Source organism: Salmo trutta, chromosome 4, assembly GCF_901001165.1.
Source record: "Salmo trutta chromosome 4, fSalTru1.1, whole genome shotgun sequence".
NCBI lineage: Eukaryota > Metazoa > Chordata > Actinopteri > Salmoniformes > Salmonidae > Salmo > Salmo trutta.
The window spans coordinates 12,756,225-12,777,117 of record NC_042960.1 but is presented as its reverse complement, the minus strand read 5'-3'; the positions used below and the strand labels follow the sequence as shown (position 1 = coordinate 12,777,117).

The 20,893-nt window shown below is 44.0% G+C and overlaps 2 protein-coding genes across 2 annotated transcripts in view; both read right to left on the bottom strand.

Annotated features, from left to right (window-relative positions):
- Positions 1 to 1,421: 1,421 nt before the first annotated feature.
- The window catches only part of LOC115191318 (zinc finger protein 528-like), a 44,218-nt gene continuing 24,746 nt past the window's right edge, over positions 1,422 to 20,893 (bottom strand). The window contains exon 6 of the transcript XR_003877635.1: positions 1,422 to 1,526. The gene's annotated coding sequence lies outside the window, so the exon portion shown is untranslated. The remainder of the gene's footprint in view (positions 1,527 to 20,893) is intronic.
- LOC115191594 (uncharacterized) lies at positions 2,414 to 10,176 on the bottom strand. The gene is made up of 5 exons (XM_029749382.1): positions 9,658 to 10,176; positions 9,149 to 9,285; positions 8,104 to 8,934; positions 3,485 to 3,538; positions 2,414 to 2,797 (listed from the first exon to the last, which is right to left on the bottom strand). The coding sequence occupies exons 1-5, from the start codon at positions 9,938 to 9,940 to the stop codon at positions 2,414 to 2,416; spliced, it is 1,689 nt and encodes a 562-aa protein (XP_029605242.1). The 5' UTR covers positions 9,941 to 10,176.

The window sequence follows — 20,893 nt, the reverse complement described above, 5'->3', positions numbered from 1 at the left end:
AATTTTAAATTACGGTGCTTATCTTTCATAATTTGGTAAGATATACTTGGATGTGTAGTGTCAGCATTTGTTGCTGGCATGTCATGCCTAAGATTGCTAATCTTGCAAATGAAAAATTCCTTAAAGTAGTTGGCAATATCAGTTGGTTTTGTGATGAATGATTCAATGAATGATGGAGCTGACTCCCTTTTTCCCAAAAATGTAATTTAAGGTGCTTCAAAGCTTTTTACTATAATTCTTTATTTAATTTATCTTAGTTTCATAGTGCAGTTACTTATTTTTATTCAGTTTAGTCACATGATTTGTCAATTTGCAATAAGTTTGCCAATCGGTTGTGGAGCCAGACTTATTTGCCATTCCTTTTGCCTCATCCCTCTCAACCATACAATTTTTCAATTCCTCATCAATCCACAGGGATTTAAGTTTGTCATTTTCTTAATGGGTACATGCATATTAGCAACTGGAATAAGCAATTTCATAAATGTGTCAAGTGCTGTGCCTGTTTGCTCCTCATTACACACCACGGACCAACGGATATTCTTTACATCAGTAACATAGGAATCACTACAAAACTTCTTGTATGACCTTATACACTATATTAGGCCCAGCCTTTGGAACTTTGGTTTTCCTAGATATGGCTACTATATTGTGATCACTACATCCGATGGATCTGGATACTGCTTTCAAGCATATTTCTGCAGCATTTGTAAAGATGTGATCAATACATGTTGATGATTTAATTCCTGTGCTGTTTGTAACTACCCTGGTAAGTTGACTGATAACCTGAACCAGGTTGTAGGCAATGGTTACAGTTTGAAGCTTTTTCTTGAGTGGGCAGCTTGATGAAAGCCAGTCAATATTTAAATCACCCAGAAAATATACCTCTCTGTTTACCACATACATTATCAAGCATTTCACACGTTATCCAGATACTGACTGTTAGCACGTGGTGGTCTATAGCAGCTTCCCACCCGAATGGGCTTTAGGTGAGGCAGATGAACCTGTAGCCATATTACCGCGTCAGAGGTCCGGGCTCTCCCGCCAGCCAAACCGGACAAATCCATATGTATTGATTCAAGAATGAAGTATAATGTTTTGGTTCAACTGATATACAGAACTCAGTCCCTGCAATGATACAAAAATAACCAAGTCAGTCAGCACAGAGTCAATTTTGTATTTAATTTCAACAATGTAATTTTACTGCACAAAACTATACTGTGACAAGTAGAATAACTTTTCTCACTATGGTAACACTTTACATTTTCTGTAAATCTGGTACCCTCACTTTGATAAAATACATTTTTGAATACTTTGGAGAAGGTTTAACATTACATACATCTTCAGTACTTCATATCAAGTAAACATGAATTAAGGCACTATCATTTCCTCATTTTAAAACACCAGCATCAAACAACAGGACAAGGTTGTCACTTTTCATCAGTGAAGCATTTTTACAGACACCATCACACCAACCATCACCATATCATCTACTCTGCCTCATCATACTCATTCTTTCCTCAGTTCACCTCATCCAGTTCCCTATAGAGTACCACAGTATGAGTCATAATAACCATATAACCTGTACATTTTTCCAATTGTTTTTCCACCATTCATTTTCCCCATAGGGGATTTAAGAAACACTACAAATAAGGGCTGTGTTTCGTGTAGGCTTACCCTGACGTGACGTTTTGATAACTGTAAATCTCTCTAGGACAAGGTGACTTTTATCAATATATTCGCCTGTATTTACCCCCCCAAAATAAAATGCTAATTAGCTGCTAATGTGGCTATCATAAAGAACCAGAAATGCCATGATGATCTGGACAAGACTGCTGAATCGAGGCGAAGGTAAGAATCTCTGGATTAACTATCTAATGTTAGCTACATTTTGTCATGAATAAATTGGCTACATTTCTTTAAATGTACAATTCTGTGCACTGTCTTCTGCAAGTTTTAAATGGACACAAACCAGTTAGCAAAGGTGTCAGCAAGAGATGGCTTTGCAGGGATTTGTAGTCTTGCATGATGTCTACTTTGATGCTAATTAGCATTTTAGAATCTGAGAATAAATAGAGCTGAATATATTGATAAAATTCACCTTGTCCGAGAGAGATTTACATGGTTATCAAAACGTCAACCCTCGGTAAGCCTCCACGGTAAGCCTACACGAAACACAGCCCTTATTTTAAGTGTTTCTAAAATTCTCTATGGGAAAAATGAATGGTGGAAAAATGATTGGAACCATTTCCCTGTTTGACCGTTAGGTTTTATGGGTATTATGACACCTCCACTGTGGGGCTCTATATATCCAAAACCAACAGAATGAACTACAAACACACTAGTACTACATTAAATGTCACTATACATGGGCCATGTGCATTTTCTTCTGGTGTATCCTGAGGTAGCTCCTCTCTCAGAACCTTTTTCTGCAGTGCATACATACGAACGGCCTCTCTCCAGTGTGGACCTTCAGGTGTATATTTAGCTGGTGGGAGAACCTATCCTCACACTGGGGACAGCTGTATGATTTCTCCCCTATGTGGACCATTTGGTACCTCTTCAGGTGGCCAGCCTGGGCGAAGCACAAGTGACACTGGGTAAAGATGAAGGGTATCTCCCATGTGTGGACCCTCTGGTGGATCTCCACCTTTTGGGGGCAGCTGAAGGCTTCCCCACAGAATGAACATGGGAAGCGCTTCTCTTTACCACCGAATCTGCTGATAGCGTTACAACTATTGACATTTGTCAATGGCCTTGTGTAGCCATTTAGAGTTGAGGCACTGGCATTGTCTGAGGTCTGGTTTAACATAAGGAGAGTGTGAGGAGGACAAAGGCCAGAGACTGTCTGTGTTGTCGCAGGGTCCATGTTCCAGTTGATAGATCCTATAGAAGGCAGGCTGAAGGCCGCACCTGTTAGGTAGTTAACCTGAGGTGCCATCAGTCTCACAACTATAGGAGCAGGACGAAGCATCGCTAGCCGAGTCTGTGTCTGTTCTCTCCAGCCGCATATGGACATATCCCCATCCCCGCAGACCAAATCTTCGCCTCGCCCTGGTAAACAGCCAGTCTGTTGTCATGGAGACCAAGTTTGGTTGTTGTTTTGTGGTTAACAGTGTTGTTCCCCAGCCCAGAATTGAGGACGCTGTCCCATCCACTGACCTCTACTATTTAGCCTCTGATCCTGGCCTGCTCAGTAATGTTGTCCCCTGGGATCTTGGCTAAACCTGTCTAGGAATCCAAGATGGCCACCCAGTGTCCTCTGTTAGCCTCCAGCCAACCACCTGCAGGAAGAGATTCCAAAATAGACTTTATAAGCATGGCAGAGAAAAGTCTACATATAGAGTTTTATGGAAATAAATAGCCAGGTGCATCATTATTCCCATTGAAGTATATATATTTTGTTCTGTATATGTATTTCTCCCTTACCTTGCTCCCCCATCTTTAGTCCACTCAGCAGATCAATGCTTTCTGGTCCATCCTCTACTGTCTCCTCTTTGACCAGCAGCAGATCAGGCTTCCCATCCTTCAAGTCTACTAACTGTAAGAGGTACAGAGTGAGAGGATGTTGGATCAAGAAATCTGCTATGAGCACCCTGCTATGGAGCATCTTATCATTGGGCAATGAAAAAAAAGGTAAGGGCGTGGATCAGAAAACCAGTCAGTATCTGGTGTGACCACCATTTGCCTCATGCAGTTTATACATCTCCTTCGCATAGAGTTGATCAGACTGTTTATTGTGGCCTGTGGAAGGTTGTTCCACTCCTCTTCAAATACTGTGCGAAGTTGCTGGATATTGGCGAGAACTGGAACACTCTATCATACACATCAATCCAGAGCATCCCAAACATGCTCAATGGGTGACGTGTCTGGTGAGTATGCAGGCCATGGAAGAACTGGGACATTTTCAGTTTCCAGGAATTGTGTACAGATCCTTGCAACATGGGGCAGTGCATTATCATGCTGAAACATGAGATGACGGTGACTGACGAATGGCACGACAAAGGAGCTTGTCTCAGGAGCTTGACTCAGGAGCTTGTCAAAGTATCTCTGTGCATTCAAATTGCCATCGATAAAATGCAATTGTGTTCGTAACTTATGACTGGCAATACCATAACCCCACCGCCACCATGGTGCACTCTGTTCACAACGTTGACATCAGCAAATCGTTCGCCATCACGACGCCATACACGTGGTCTGCGGTTGTGAACCGTTTGGACTAACTGCCAAATTCTCTAAAAACAACATTGGAGACAGCTTATGGTAGAGAAATTAACATTCAATTCACTGGCAACAGCGCAGGAGGACATTCCTGCAGTCAGCATGCCAATTGCACGCTCCCTCAACTTGAGACATCTGTGGCATTGTGTTGTGTGACAAAACCACACATTTTAGTGGCCTTTTGTCCCCAGCACAAGGTGCACCTGTGTAATGATTATGCTGTTTAATCAGCTTCTTGATACGCCACACCTGTCAGTTGGATGGATTATCTTGGCAAATGAGAAAGGCTCAATAACAGGGATGTAAAGAAATTTGTGCACAACATTTTAGAGAAATAAGCTTTTTGTGTATATGGAACATTTCTGGGGTCTTTTATTTCAGCTCATGAAACCAACACTTTACATGTTGTGTTAATGTTTTTGTTCAATATGTATTGGTTATAACTGTCATGTTTATGCAGAATAGGATGAGATCAGATGTGATGTACACTAAAGAGTCTCAATGAGAAAAGTATTTGAATTAAGTCCCATTTTGTGTTTATTAAACATAAACAAGTTTTAAACAGACCATACGAAAACCACACACACATATATGTCTTTACTACAAATCTGCACGATAAACTGCATAAATGTTATCAATAAAAGGTGTCCTGGGGGAAAAAAACAAGTAGTTGAATGGAAGTAATAAAAAAGACATTTGTGAACATCATTATAGCCTACACAGTACAAACACAATATGTTACAGACTTTTTAGGCGTACAGTGCGTATAGAAAGTCTACACCACCTTTAACTTTTTTTTCACATTTTGCTGCCTCAAAATTAAATATAAAAAGGGATTCAATTACATTTTCCTGCAGATCTACACAACCTTCTCTAAATTTTCAAGTAAAAGAAAGTTATGGAACATTTACCAAATTAAGAAAAAAATTTGATAAGTCTCCACCCCCATCAGTTAATACTTAGTGGAAGCACATTTTGGCTGCCATTACAGCTGTGAATAATTTGGAATAAGATTCTACCGACTTCGCACAACACTATTGTTGTCAAAATTGGGAATCATTGGACAGCCATATTCAAACCTTGTCTCAGATTTTTTTAAAGCTGATTTAAGTCACTACTGAGGCTAGGTCACTCAGGAACTCTCAACACCTCTGTGTAATTGTCCCACAGAAAAATAAAACCCTATCCCAGGGTTTTCAGAAGACTGAGGTGAGTTTCTTTGCTCGTTTCATATTTATTTTGATCATAAATTCCCTACTCCCTGCCGGTGACATAACCATAACATGATGCTGCCATCACAATACTTGAAAATACAAAGAGATCAACAACATTGCACTTACATTACATTTTTGGCCTGAATTTAAAAAAAATAGAGGGTTGTCCCAAATCCAATACAACAGAGTGAAGCCCTCTCTATTTAAGTATTGTGGTGTCAGCATCATGTTATGGGTATGCTTGTCATCGGTAGGGACTGAGGAGTTTGTCAGGATCAGTGGTGTAAAGTACTTAAGTAAAAATACCCCAAAAAACTACTTAAGTAGTACTTTAAAAAGTGTCTGTACTTTACCATATATATATATTTGACTACTTTTACTACATTCGTAAAGAAAAGAATGTACTTTTTACTCCATACATTTTCCCTAACACCCACAAGTACTTGTTACAATTTGACAGGAAAATGGTCCAATTCCCACACTTATCAAGAGAACATCCCTGGTCATCCCTACTTCCTCTAATCTGGCGCACTAACTAAACACAAATGCTTTGTTTGTAGTAAACCCCTGGCTCCCTGTAAATAAATAAAAAAACAAGAATGTGTGAATTAGAAATTAACATTTTTACTTTTGATACTTAAGTACATTTAAAACCAAATACTTTTAGACTTTTACTCAGTAGTATTTTACTGGGTGACTCAATTTTACTTGAGTCCTTTTCTATTAAAGTATCTTTACTTTCACTCAAGTATGACTTGAGGACTTTTTCCACCACTGGCCAGGATCAAAACAAATATGAAAGGAACTACAGTGGCTTTGGAATGTATTCAAACCCCTTGACTTTACACATTGTTACATTACAGCCTTATTCTAAAATTGATTAAATAAAATAAAAAATCCTCAATACTCCATAATGACGAACCGAAAACCGCTTTTTTTTGCAAATGTATAAAAAAAAATCCAAAACAAAATACCTTATTTACATAAGTATTCCGACATTTTGCTATGAGACTCGAAATTGAGCTCAGCTGCATCCTGTTTCCATTGATCATCCTTGAGATGTTTCTACAACTTGATTGGAGTTGACCTGTGGTAAATTCAATTGATTGGACATGATTTGGAAAGGCACATGCCTGTCTATATAAGGTCCCACAGTTGACAGTGCATGTCAGAGCAAAAACCAAGCCATGAGGTCGAAGGAATTGGCCGTAGAGCTCCGAGACAGGATTGTGTCAAGGCACAGATCTGGGGAAGGGTACCAAAAAAATGTCTGCAGCATTGAAGGTCCCCAAGAACACAGTGGCCTCCATCATTCTTAAATGGAAGTTTAGAACCACCAAGACTCTCCCTAGAGCTGGCCGCCTGGCCAAACTGAGCAATCGGGGGAGAAGGGCCTTCATCAGGGAAGTGACCAAGAACCCGATGGTCACTCTGACAGAGTTCCTCTGTAGAGATGGGATAACCTTCCAGAAGGACAACCATCTCTGCAGAACTCCACCAATCAGGCCTTTTATGGTAGAGTGGCCAGAAGGAAGCCACTCCTTAGTAAAAGGCACATGACAGCCCACTTGGAGTTTCCAAAAAGCATCTCATGGACTCTCACACCATGAGAAACAAGATTTTCTGGTCTGATGAAACCAAGATTGAAATCTTTGTCCTGAATGCCAAGAGTCACATCTGGAGGAAACCTGGCACCATTTTTCAGCAGAAGGGACTGGGAGACTAGTCAGGATCGGGGGAAAGATGAAAAGAGCAAAGTACAGAGATGATGAAAACCTGCTCCAGAGCACTCAGGACCTCAGACTCGGGCGAAGGTTCACCTTCAAAAAGTACAATGACCCTAAGCACATAGCCACTCCTGCATTGTCTTGGCTTCGGGACAAGTCTCTGAATGTCATTGAGTGGCCCAGCCAGTGCACGGACTTGAACCCGATTGAACATCTCTGGATAGACCTGAAAATAGCTGTGCAGCGACGCTCCCCATCCAACCTGACAGAGCTTGAGTGGATCTGCAGAGAAGAATCTGATAAACTCCCCAAATACAGGTGTGCCAAGCTTGTAGAGTTATACCCAAGAAGACTTGAGGCTATAATTTCTGCCAAAGGTGTTCAACAAAGTACTGAGTAAAAAGGGTCTGAATACTTATGTAAATGTGATATTTCAGTTTTTTTTATATATATATAAAAGGGAAAACAACAATTTAATCAATTTTAGAATAAGGCTTTAACGTAAAAAAACGTGGAAAAAGTCAAGGGGTCTGAATACCTTCCAAATGCACTGTATATACACTATGCCTTATATATCACACAATGTCTGGATATAATATTCTACCCAGGAATATCCAAATGCATCTGTGGATATTTTCTGATGACAACTAAAATGAATCTTTGTCTTTTGATATAAAAGTGTTTGTTAGAGTGGAGTGTTTTTTCTGCTGGTGTAACCTGAGGTAGCTCTTCTCTGAGAACCTCTTCCCACAGTGCGCACAGGCGAAAGGCCTCTCTCCCGTGTGGACCCTCTGGTGCCTCTTCAGGTCACCAGCCTGGGCGAAGCGCATGTGGCACTGGGTACAGCTGAAGGGTTTCTCCCCTGTGTGGACCCTCTGGTGCCTCTTCAGGGTGCATGCCTGGGCGAAGCGCATGTGACACTGGGTACAACTGAAGGGTTTCACCCCTGTGTGGACCCTCTGGTGGATGTCCACCTTCTGGGGGCAGCTGAAGCCTTTGTTACAGAACATGCAAAGGAACCGTTTCTCTTTACCATTGCCTGATGTGGCTCCCTCTCCCCGAGCCTTGGCCATTTGTTCCCTGTGTGAATCGGATAATGGATCATGTGTAAACGTGTGTAAAGGGGAGTGGGTCACGACATTTAGATTTGTCTCTAAGCTTTCTCTGTAGTCTAAGAAGTCAATGGTGTTGCCTTGTGAGTGTCCTTCTCCTAAGTGAGTTTCGTATGCATTCCATGTCAGAGGAGCGTCGCCCTCCACTTTCACAGTCACCTCATCTACGACCAGGCTCTCCCTTTTCTTATCTAGGCACCCTTCAGAGTATCCACTACTACTGTACTGGTTCCAGTCCACTTTCATTGGATTAGTCTGTGCATCTAATACCACAGGCATGTCACCAGGTATCATCTCTGTAGTGTATGAACAGGATGGATCATTGACAGTCTGTAAAGTGTCACCTGAGTCCCGATGGGACAGAACAGTCCTCGGGCTTGTGTTGGCATAAAGTGAATACTCTGAGCGTGGAGCAGGAGGACAGCCCAGTCGGTTCAGCCCCGTTAAAGTCTTGGTGTCTGTCTCTGACTTGAAGATGGCGTTCAGCGTTCCACTGACCATGATGCTGCGTCGGGTCCTGGACTGCTCTTGGGCGGTGGTGTGGTTCTCCGTGGCTACAGGGGGCGCTCCAGCCGCTCCAGTCTGGATGTCTCTACTGTGCCGTGGGTCCACCTCTCCTTCAGACTTTTCCTGTTTGACCCCAGGACCTGCAGCCTCTGCAGACTGACAAAAGAAGAGAGGAGGTTATTACCGGTACATGGGTTGAATTGGATAACAATGTCGTAGGGAAGTCTCGCAAGCTCCCCTATGGCAGATAAATTAGGATGTACATGTAAGCAAGTGAATAGCTGAGGGGAGCCTTTCCTTTCTGAAATAAAAACTGTCTACATTTGATTTACAAAGTAACTGTAATTTTTTGTAACACTATTATACTAACCTCAATAACATGATGGGTTGTGTTTCCTATCCCCTCATCAACAGTGATTGGTTGGTCATCTCTCCATGTATTTTGTCCCACTGGCTTCACAAAGTTCCTGTGGCCTCCAGTGTGATGTCCTTCACCTGAGAGAGTGACTGGGGGAAAAGAGGTGGTTAGGTATATTGTATACTATTGACACTGTCTAGAATTGGCAAGGATGTAAGGTAACACTTCTCAACATCTTAATATACTATTTACATTTCGATGTATTGTGTTCCATGCATCACATTGTTTTCATTTAGTAAATAACCGGAAATGCAGTAAATCAATAATCTGGTTAGAATATGATATTGTGTCTATGCGCAAGATAGCCAATTAATCAGGTGAATTATTGCATACTATCCAAAAACTGACCAAGACCCAATTCTGGGTAACACATCTGAACACATATGCAGAGGGGAACGGGGCGACAGGCACTGGGCTCTATATAAAAGGAGACACCCCGCGCAGCCTCCGCCAAATTGTACCTTTTGCCTTTCCTCTGTATCGGTCGAGGATCTTGACATTACTGGATTGACTGGCGAGGCCGCGCTCTCGCATTGTCCTGTCTGCTCGGTCCCGTGCCACCTTAATTTCCAGTTGCTGTAGTTTCCTCCGCAATGCCTTGTTTTCTTTCTGGCTTTGAGTTATTTCCAAACGAAACACTGCATAGTCGTCATCTACGAGTTTACAGATCTCTGCCACGGCTGCATTCGCTAACACCTCCATAATGGAGGCCATTTGAGTGTGAAAAGCCATACAGTTAGCCATTGTTAGCTAATGTTAGCAGCTAGCTAGCGTTACCTAGTTCACATCCAAGTCCTGTCTCCAATGAAATTTAAAGAATACCTGGAGTAAGTATGTGATGCTGTGCGGTTAAATTAATCTTATTTTGAGTTCCATGGTGTTAAACATCTAACAACAATTAAAAAAGCTAACATGGAAATTGCTCTTGGTGACGGTACACTTTCGTTTACTACAGTTTCTTCGTTTATGGTGTTTTGTCGGTCCACAAACAACTGTTAGAGGTGCATGCCGCCACCTACTGTACTGGAGTGTGTAGTCAATCACAGTTTACAAACTAAAATAATAAATAAACAAACATTAAGAAAAAAACTAAACCTTCCTACCTTATCCTGTACTACTAAGAAAATAAAAAAGAGCCATACATGATCTTTGAGTCTTGGTCCACCCACCTTTAGACGGCCTATAAATGCCAGCCCTTGGACTCGCTGTCCCACCTGTTCTGCCACACATGTATCATAATGCCTCTAATCTTACATTTGGCCAGTGGAGGCTGGTGGGGGAGCTATAGGAGGACGGGCTCATTGTAATGGCTGGAATGTAATGAATTGAGGGTATCAAACATATGGAAACCACATGTTTGACTCCGTTCCAATAATTCCATTCCAGCCATTACAATGAGCCTGATCTCCTATAGCTCCTCCTACCAGCCTCCACTGCATTCGGCTTCACCTTTACCCAGTGGAGTGGGAATATCAATTATATATAGTTTTAAAGCCCTTTTGGCTACCTGGTCTACTATTACATTCCTGCCCATTCCCTTATGTTCCAAGATGGCGTGGCAGTGCGGACGTGTTTGTTGTTGTCCCGTGTAAATTTTGTTTTTTTCCGTCTTTTTTGCATTTATTTCAATATATTTCAATCACTTTTTTCATTTTTAAATTAAATATACCTTCCGGCAACCTGCATCACGCAATGTGATACGGATCTGCTATTTTTAGACCTTATAGCTAGAACCTCCATCAGAGCTAGCCATCAGAAGCTAACCAGCTAATTAGCTACTAGCTATTTAGTCATTGTTAGCCACTGGTTAGCCTTTACCTTTAGCTCAGACACCAGACGCTTTTAGCCTGGATAATACCTGCCAGTCTTCATGGCGCAATATCAACCCTGAGCATATCGGACTTCTTTTCTCCACTACATCACCAGATTCCTGCCGTAAGCTCTGGACCATCACACCGGATCATCGCAGCTAACTAGCTGCTACCGAGTGGCCCAGCCCTGAAGCTAGCCTTGAGCCAGGCCCATCTCCCGGACTGCTCAGTGGACCCTATGATCACTCGGCTACACAGCTGATGCCTCCAGGACTCTTCACTAACACGACTAGAAGCCACTACATCGTCGGATTCCTGCCGTAAGCTCTGGACATTTGCACCGGATCATCGCAGCTAGCTAGCTGCTACCGAGTGGCTATAGTGGCTAACTCCCTTGTCCCGAAGCTAGCACCAGTTAGCCTCGAGCCAAGCGCATCTCCCGGCTAGCAAACAAAATTACTCCAGCTACAATACCTCTTTTGCCAATTGGCCTGGACCCTTTGTCGACACGGAGCCCCGCCGATCCATCACGTCTGGTTTGCCGACGTAATTCTGTCCGATGTGCCCTCAACCGGCCTTAGCCGGACGTCGGTGAAGACGCTTCTGCTAGCCCCGGCCTGCTAACTTTATGACCGCTGTGTCTCCCGCTCGCCTAGCGTAGTAACGACTACCTAACGGCTTCCCTGTTTCATCTATTGCTGTTCACTTGGCTACATAGCTGATGCCTGCTGGACTGTAGATTAATCACAGTACTCCATTTTGTTTATTTTGTTTATCTGTCGGCCCCAGCCTCGAACTCAGGCCCTGTGTGTAGTTAACTGACCCTCTCTGCCAATTCATCGCCATTTTACCTGTTGTTGTTATCTTAGCTGATTAGCTGTTGTTGTCTTACCCGTTGTTGTCTTAACTAGCTCTCCTAATCAACACCTGTGATTGCTTCATGCCTCGTTTTATGTCTCTCTCTAATGTCAGTATGCCTTGTATACTGTTGTTTAGGGTAGTTAACATTGTTTTATTTTACTGCGGAGCCCCTAGTCCCACTCAACATGCCTCAGATAGCTCTTCTGTCCCACCTCCCACACATGCGATGACCTCACCCAGCATAACTAGTGCCACCAGAGATGCAACCTCTCTTATCGTCACTCAATTTCTAGGTTTACCTCCACTGTAGCCGCACCCTACCATACCCCTATCTGTACATTATGCCCTGAATCTATCCTACCACGCCCAGAAATCTGCTCCTTTTATTCTCTAGACGACCAGTTCTGATAGCCTTTAGCTGTACCCTAATCCTACTCCTCCTCTGTTCCTCGGGTGATGTAGAGGTTAACACAGGCCCTATGGGTCCCCAGGCACTCTCATTTGTTGACTTCTGTAAACGTAAAAGCCTTGGTTTCATGTATGTTAACATCAGAAGCCTCCTCCCTAAGTTTGTTTTACGGCTTTAGCACACTCCGCCAACCCTGATGTCCTTGCCGTGTCTGAATCCTGGTTTAGGAAAGACACCAAAAATTCTGAAATTTCCATCCCCAACTACAACATTTTCTACCAAGATAGTACTGCCAAAGGGGGAGGAGTTGCAATCTACTGCAGAGATAGCCTGCAAAGTTCTGTCATACTTTCCAGGTCTATGCCCAAACAGTTCGAGCTTCTAATTTAAAAATTAATCTCTCCAGAAATAAGTCTCTTACTGTTGCCGCCTGTTATAGACCCCCCTCAGCTCCCAGCTGTGCCCTGGACACCATATGTGAATTGATTGCACAGCTTCCCTGTGGCTCAGTTGGTAGAGCATGGTGTTTGCAACGCCAGCATGGTGTGTGCAACGCCAGGGTTGTGGGTTCGATTCCCACGGGGGCCCAGTACAAAAAAAAAAAACGAAATTAAAAAAGAAATGCATGAAGTGTATGCATTTACTGTAAGTCGCTCTGGATAAGAGCGTCTGCTAAATGACTAAAATGTAAAAAAATGATTGCCCCCCCATCTATCTTCATAGTTCGTTCTGTTAGGTGACCTAAACTGGGATATGCTTAACACCCCGGTCGTCCTACAATCTAAGCTAGATGCCCTCAATCTCACACAAATTATTAAGGAACCCACCAGGTACAACCCTAAATCTGTAAACATGGGCACCCTCATAGATATTATCCTGACCAACTTGCCCTCCAAATACACCTTTGCTGTTTTCAATCAGGATCTCAGTGATCATTGCCTGCATCTGTTATGGGTCCGCGGTTAAACGACCACCCCTCATTACTGTCAAACGCTCCCTAAAACACTTCTGCGAGCAGGCCTTTCTAATTGACCTGGCCTGGGTATCCTGGAAGGATATTGACCTCATCCCGTCAGTAGAGGATGCCTGGTTGTTCTTTAAAAGTAATTTCCTCACCATCTTAAATAAGCATGCCCCTTTCAAAAAATGTAGAACTAAATGTAGAACTATAGCCCTTGGTTCACTCCCGACCTGACTGCCCTCGACCAGCACAAAAACATCCTGTGGCATACTGCACTAGCATCGAATAGTCCCCGCGATATGCAACTTTTCGAGGGAAGTCAGGAACCAATACACACACAGTCAGTTTGAAAAAGCTAGCCTCTGCTTTCCTAACAGAAATTTGCATCCTGTAGCTCTAACTCCAAAAAGGTTTGGGACACTGTAAATTCCATGGAGAATAAGAGCACCTCCTCCCAGCTACCCACTGCACTGAGGATAGGAAACACTGTCACCACCGATAAATCCACGATAATCGAGAATTTCAATAAGCATTTCTCTACGGCTGGCCATGCTTTCCTCCTAGCTACCCCAACCCCGGCCAACAGCTCCACACCCCCCGCAGCTACTTGCCCAAGCCTGCCCAGCTTCTCCTTCACCCAAATCCAGATAGCAGATGTTCTGAAAGAGCTGCAAAGCCTGGACCAGAACTAATCACCTGGGCTAGACAATCTGGACCCTCTCTTTCTAAAATTATCTGCCGCCATTGTTGCAACCCCTATTACTAGCCTGTTCAACCTCTCTTTCGAATCGTCTGAGATTCCTAAAGATTGGAAAGCTGCCACGGTCATCCCCCTCTTCAAAGGGGGTGACACTCTAAATCCAAACTGTTACAGACCTATATCCATCCTGCCCTGCCTTTCTAAAGTCTTCAAAAGCCAAGTTAACAAATAGATCACTGTCCATTTCGAATCCCACTGTACCTTCTCCGCTGTGCAATCCGGTTTCCGGCCTGGTCACGGGTGCTCCTCAGCCACGCTCAAGGTACTAAACAATTTCATAACCACCATCGATAAAAGACAGTACTGTGCAGCCGTCTTCATCGACCTGGCCAAGGCTTTCGACTCTGTCAATCACCGTATTCTTATCGGCAGACTCAACAGTCTTGGTTTCTCAAATGACTGCCTCGCTTGGTTCACCAACTACTTTTCAGATAGAGTTCAGTGTGTCAAATTAGAGGGCCTGTTGTCTGGACCTCGGGCAGTCTCTATGGGGTACCACAGGGTTCAATTCTCAGGCTGACTGAGAGAATTATTTATTTCAGCTTTTATTTCTTTCATCACATTCCCAGTGGGTCAGAAGTTTACATACACTCAATTAGTATTTGGTAGCATTGCCTTTTAAATTGTTTAACTTGGTTCAAACGTTCAAGGGTAGCCTTCCACAAGCTTCCCACAATAAGTTGGGTGAGTTTTGGCCCATTCCTCCTGACAGAGCTGGTGTAACTGATTCAGGTTTGTAGGCCTCCTTGCTTGCACACGCTTTTTCAGTTCTGCCCACAAATTGTTTATAGGTTTGAGGTCAGGGCTTTGTAATGGCCGCTCCAATACCTTGACTTTGTTGTCCTTAAGTCATTTTGCCACAACGTTGGAAGTATGCTTAGGGTCATTGTCCATTTGGAAGACCCATTTGCGTCCAAGCTTTAACTTCCTGACTGATGTCTTGAGATGTTGCTTCAATATATCCACGCAATTTTCCTTTCTCATTATGCTATCTATTTTGTGACGTGCACCAGTCCCTCCTGCAGCAAAGCACCCCCACAACATGATGCTGCCACCCCCATGCTTCGCAGTTGGGATGGTGTTCTTTGACTTGCAAGCATGCCCCTTTTTCCTCCAAACAGTTCTATTTTTGTTTCATCAGACCAGAGGACATTTCTCCAAAAAGTACGATCTTTGTCCCCATGTGCAGTTGCAAACCGTAGTCTGGCTTTTTTATGGCAGGTTTGGAGCAGTGGCTTCTTCCTTGCTGAGCAGCCTTTCAGGTTATGTCGATATAGGACTCGTTTTACTGTGGATATAGATACTTTTGTTCCTGTTTCCTCAGCATCTTCACAAGGTCCTTTGCTGTTGTTCTGGGATTGATTTGCACTTTTCGCACCAAAGTACGTTCATCTCTAGGAGACAGAATGTGTCTCCTTCCTGAGCGGTATGACGGCTGCTTGGTCCCATGGTGTTTATACTTGCTTACTATTGTTTGTACAGATGAACGTGGTACCTTCAGGCGTTTGTAAATTGCTCCCAAAGATGAATCAGACTTGTGGAGGTCTACAATTTTTTTCTGAGGTCTTGGCTGATTTCTTTTGAGTTTCCCATGATATCAAGCAAAGAGGCACTGAGTTTGAAGGTATGCCTTGAAATATATCCACAGGTACACCTCCAATTGACTCAAATGATGTCAATTAGCCTATCAGAAGCTTCTAAAGCCATGACATCATTTTCTGGAATTTTCCAAGCTGTTTAAAGGCACAGTCAACTTAATGTATGTGAACTTCTGACCCACTGGAATCGTGATACAGTAAATTATAAGTGAAATAATCTGTCTGTAAACAATTGTTGGAAAAATGACTTGTGTCATGCACAAAGTAGATGTCCTAACCGACTTGCCAAAACTATAGTTTGTTAACAAGACATTTGTGGAGTGGTTGAAAAACGAGTTTTAATGACTCCAACCTCGGTGTATGTAAACTTCCGACTTCAACTGTAAGTAGTACTTTAAAGTATTTTTACTTAAGTACTTTACACCATTGGTCATTGTAAATAAGAATGTGTTCTTAACTGACTTGCCTAGTTAAATAAATGTTCAATAAAAAATAATAAAATAAAAAAAAATATTCTGTGACTCCAGAAATTACTCATTTGATAGGATCCTTGCTCCGCAGATCAAAGCAAGACACATTTAATTCATCTATTTGGGGGAGACCCAACACACCTTTTCTGATCAGCAGAAACACAAAAGGAAAACAAGCCCATTTCTCATGATCTTCAGCGATTTTACTTTACCCAAAGCTTTCTCCACCATTTTAGATGCTTCAAACGGATTCACCAATTCTGACATAAGTTGTTGTCAGTGTTTGGGAAGCTACTCTGAAAATATAGTTCACCAAGTTACCAATTACTTCACACTGGAAGAAGTTAAGCTAGACTAAAGATACCCCCTTAAGAAAAAGTATTGTGTAGATCCAGTAGTTATCTACACCACTACATGGTAAAAAAGTTAATATCTACTTAAAACACTACAAACATTTGAATTTAGTGAAACTACCACCAAGCAGCGTGTTCACCAGGTGAAGGAGTTTTGGACATGGGAAGAAGTGATGGGTGGATGCGAGACCCTTCCTTGGCGGCAGACGGAAGGTAATGATGGAGGAAGGTAACGACGCTGGGGTTCGTGGCCACAGAAAGCCCAAGGACAACCCCAAGATTTTTTTTTTGGGGGGGGGGCACAAGGGGTGGCTGGAGCTGGCGGCTGAGAAGAGGGAATAGCCAGAGACCACATGGGAGGAGATAGAGAGGTGGTCGGTCGACCCAAGGAGAGTACCAGAGCCCGCCTGGGATTCGATGGAACAGTGTGAGGAGGGATACCGGAGAATGGAGTTGGCTAGGAGTATGCGGCAACGCAGGCGGGCTGAGATCGGGTCATCAGTCCGGTGCCATCTGTGCCGGCTCCACACACCACATCTCCAGTGCGCCTCCCCAGTCCGGTACGTCCTGTGCCTGCTCCTCGCACTCGCCCTGAAGTGCGTGTCACTAGTCCGGTGCCACCTGTACCGGCTCCACGCACTCGGCCTCCAGTGCGCATTCACAGTCCAGAGCATCCGGCGACGGTCCCCAGTCCGGAGCCTCCGGCGACGGTCCCCAGTCCGGAGCCTCCGGCGACGGTCCCCAGTCCGGAGCCTCCTGCGACGGTCCCCAGTCCGGGACCTCCCGCGACGGTCCACAGTCCGGAACCTCCAGCGACGGTCTACAGTACGGAACCTCCAGCGACGGTCAACGGTCCGGAACCTCCAGCTCCATGGCCGGAGCCTTTCCCTGCGCTGATGCGCAGTCCAAGCACGGCGTCCAGTCCAGCTCCAAGGCCAGAGTCTTCTTCTGCGCCGATGCCCAGTCCAGGCACGGCGTCCAGTCCAGCTCCAGGGCAGGAGCCTTCCTCTGCGCCGTTGCCCAGTCCAGGCACGGCGTCCAGGCCAGCTCCATGGCCGGAGCCCTCCGTTGCGCCGGTGCCCAGTCCAGGCACGGCGTCCAGTCCAGCTCCAAGGCCGGAGCCTTCCTCTGCGACAGTGCCCAGTCCAGGTACGGTGTCCAGTCCCGCTCCATGGTCGGAGCCTTCTTCTGCGCCGGTGCCCAGTCCAGGCATGGCATCTGGTCCAGCTCCATGGCCGGAGCCTTCTTCTGCGCCGATGCCCAGTCCAGGCACGGCGTCCAACCCAGCTCCAGGGCCGGAGCCCTCCTCTGCGCCGGTGCCCAGTCCAGGCATAGCGTTCAGCCCAGCGCCATGGTCGGATCCGGGCCTGGGGGGGGGGCTACGACCCACACCGGAGCCGCCACCGACACTAGTCACCCCCCCAATCCCCCATTTGGTTTCAGGTTCTGCGGCCGGAGTCCGCACCTTTGGGGGGGGTTATTGTCACGCCCTGACCATAGAGAGCCCATGTTTCTCTATGGTGTAGCAGGTCAGGGTGTGACTAGGGGGTAGTCTAGTTTATATTTCTATGTTGTGTTCTAGTTTATATTTTCTATGTTGGTGTTTTGTATGATTCCCAATTAGAGGCAGCTGGTAATCATTGTCTTTAATTGAAGATCATATTTAAGTAGCTATTTTTTCCACCTGTGTTTGTGGGATACTGTTTTGTGTTTGTGCCTGTGCACCACGTAGTCACGTTTAGTTGTTCGTTTATTTGATTTATTTGTTTTTGCTTGAAGTTTCACTTTGGAATAAAGATGTGGAACTCTACACACGCTGAGCCTTGGTCCCGTTCTTACGACAACTGTGACAGAAAAACGAGGCCTATATTGACATAACCCAAAAGGCCGCTCAGCAAGGAAGAAGCCACTGCTACATACCCGCCATAAAAAAAGCCAGACTACAGTTTGCAACTGCACATGGGGACAAAGATTGTACTTTTTGGAGAAATGTAACAAAAATAGCCAAAATGACCATCGTTATGTTTGGAGGAAAAGGTGGTAGGCTTGCAAGCCGAAGAACGCCATCCCAACCGTGAAGCACAGGTGTGGCAGCATCATGTTGTGGGGGTGCTTTGCTGCAGGAGGGACTGGTGCACTTCACAAAATAGATGGCATCATGAAGGGGGGAAATTCTGTGGATATATTGAAGCAACATCTCAAGACATCAGTCAGGAAGTTAAAGCTTGGTCGCAAATGGGTCTTCCAAATGGACAATGACCCCAAGCATACTTCCAACGTTGTAGTAAAATGGCTTAAGGACAACAAAGTCAAGGTATTGGAGTGGCCATCACAAAGCCCTGACCTCAATCCCATAGAAAATTTGTAGGCAGAACTGAAAAAGCGTGTGCGAGCAAGGAGGCCTACAAACCTGACTCAGTTACACCAGCTCAGTCAGGAATGGGCAAAAATTCACCCATCTTAATGTGGGAAGCTTGTGAACGGCTACCCGAAACGTTTGAGTTAAACAATTTAAAGGCAATGCTACCAAATACTAATTGAGTGTATGTAAACTTCTGACCCACTGGGAATGTGATGAAAGAAATAAAAGCTTTAAGAAATCATTCTCTCTACTATTATTCGGACATTTCACATTCTTAAAATAAAGTGGTGATCCTAACTGACCTAAAACAGGGAATTGTTACTAGGATTAAATGTCAGGAATTGTGAAAAACTGAGTTTAAATATATTTGGCTAAGGTGTATGTAAACTTCCGACTTCAACTGTAAATGGAAACTGAAATCTGGACATTGTCTAACCAGAATAACCTACTGTTTTTTGGCAAACTCCAATAATGGTAGTCCCGTGCGAATCAACATCCCCGTTTTTTTAGATTAATGTCTGAGCTTGACAGTTGTTTCTCGCGATTTAAGCAAGAAAACAATAACTGATTCGATAAATTGAGCAAATTGCTGCTCATGGCCTATACATGTAGACCCTTCATATCGACTTTTACAGTGAATGCTTTTGTTTATACGTTTTGTGCGAATGAATTGAACATCACCAAATCCATAATTGAAAAATATGGCGACTATTTAATGCAACCCTTGCTGTTAATAGATCGCAAAGCAGCATACATCTGAGCTAAACTTTTGGAACAAGTTCACTTTCTCATCCATAGCCTAAAAACGCATGTCAAGCGCAAGTTAGCTGTTTAGCTCACACCTGAAGGCTGGGTGTTATTTAGGACGAATTCTACTGCGGATAGCTAAAATATCCGGATGATTATGATCACACGTCCTCAATCCAAATATTATGGCGACACTATACCAAAGATGGTTTGGTATGGTTTAGAAACTTGGGAACCAAACTCAAATTATCAGCGTAGCCTGTCATCGCCTGGAGTTCTTGAATAATCTTCATGCCCAGAAAAAAATCTATAGGCTTCCGTCATAACTGTCACTTTATAGAAAAAAAGAAAGCATCACAGGGGGCAAAAAAACGAATCCCATCCGAATCGTCCACCGGGATAACGGACATTATGGGGTAATAAATACATAACCAAGGTTTTCTAGTGAACTTTCACCCCAGTATGAGGTCCTGAGCGCTCTGGAACAGGTTTTCATCAAAGATCTCTGTTCTTTGCTCTTTTCATCTTTCTCTCGATCCTGACTAGTCTCCCAGTCCCAGCTGAAAAACATCCCCACAGCATGATGCTGCCACCACCATGCTCTACCGTAGGGATGGTGCCAGGTTTCCTCCAGACGTGACGCTTGGCATTCAGGCCAAAGATTTCAATCTTGGGTTGACCAGACCAGAGAATCTTGTTTCTCATGGTCTGAGAGTCCTTTAGGTGCCATTTGGCAAACTCCAAGTGGGCTGTCATGTGCTTTTTACTGAGGAGTGGCTTCCATCTGGCCACTCTACCATAAAGGCCTGATTGGTGGAGTGTTGCAGAGATGGTTGTCCTTCTGGAAGCTTCTCCCATCTCCACAGACAAACTCTGGAGCTCTGTCAGAGTGACCATCGGGTTCTTGGTCACCTCCCTGGCCTACGCCCTTTTTGGTCAGTTTGGCCGGACGGCCAACTCTAGGAAGGGTCTTGGTGGTTCCAAACTTCTTCCATTTAAGAATGATGGAGGCCACTGTGTTCTTGGAAATCTTCAATGCTGCAGACATTTTTTGGTACCCTTCCCCAGATCTGTGCCTCGACACAATCCTGTCTCAGAGCTCTACGGACAATTCCTTCAACATCATGGCTTAGTTTTTACTCTGACATGCACTGTCAACTGTGGGACCTTATATAGACAGGTGAGTGCCTTTCCATATCATGTCCAATCAACTGAATTTACCACAGGTGGACTCCAATCAAGTTGTAAAAACATCTCAAGAATGATCAATGGAAACAGCATGCACCTGAGCTCAATTTCGGTCTCATAGCAAAGGGTCTGAATACTTATTTTTTAAATATATTTTTCTATTAGCAAAACATTCTA

Excerpts from the sequence above, each read along its gene's own strand:
- LOC115191594 (XM_029749382.1), bottom strand. The coding sequence starts at position 9,940 with ATGGCTAACTGTATGGCTTTTCACACTCAAATGGCCTCCATTATGGAG. Across the intron at positions 9,286-9,657 it reads ATACAGAGGAAAGGCAAAAG|TCACTCTCTCAGGTGAAGGA; the intron begins GTACAATTTGGC and ends CTTTTCCCCCAG. Across the intron at positions 2,798-3,484 it reads TGCTGGTCAAAGAGGAGACA|ACCTCAGACAATGCCAGTGC; the intron begins GTAGAGGATGGA and ends ATGTTAAACCAG.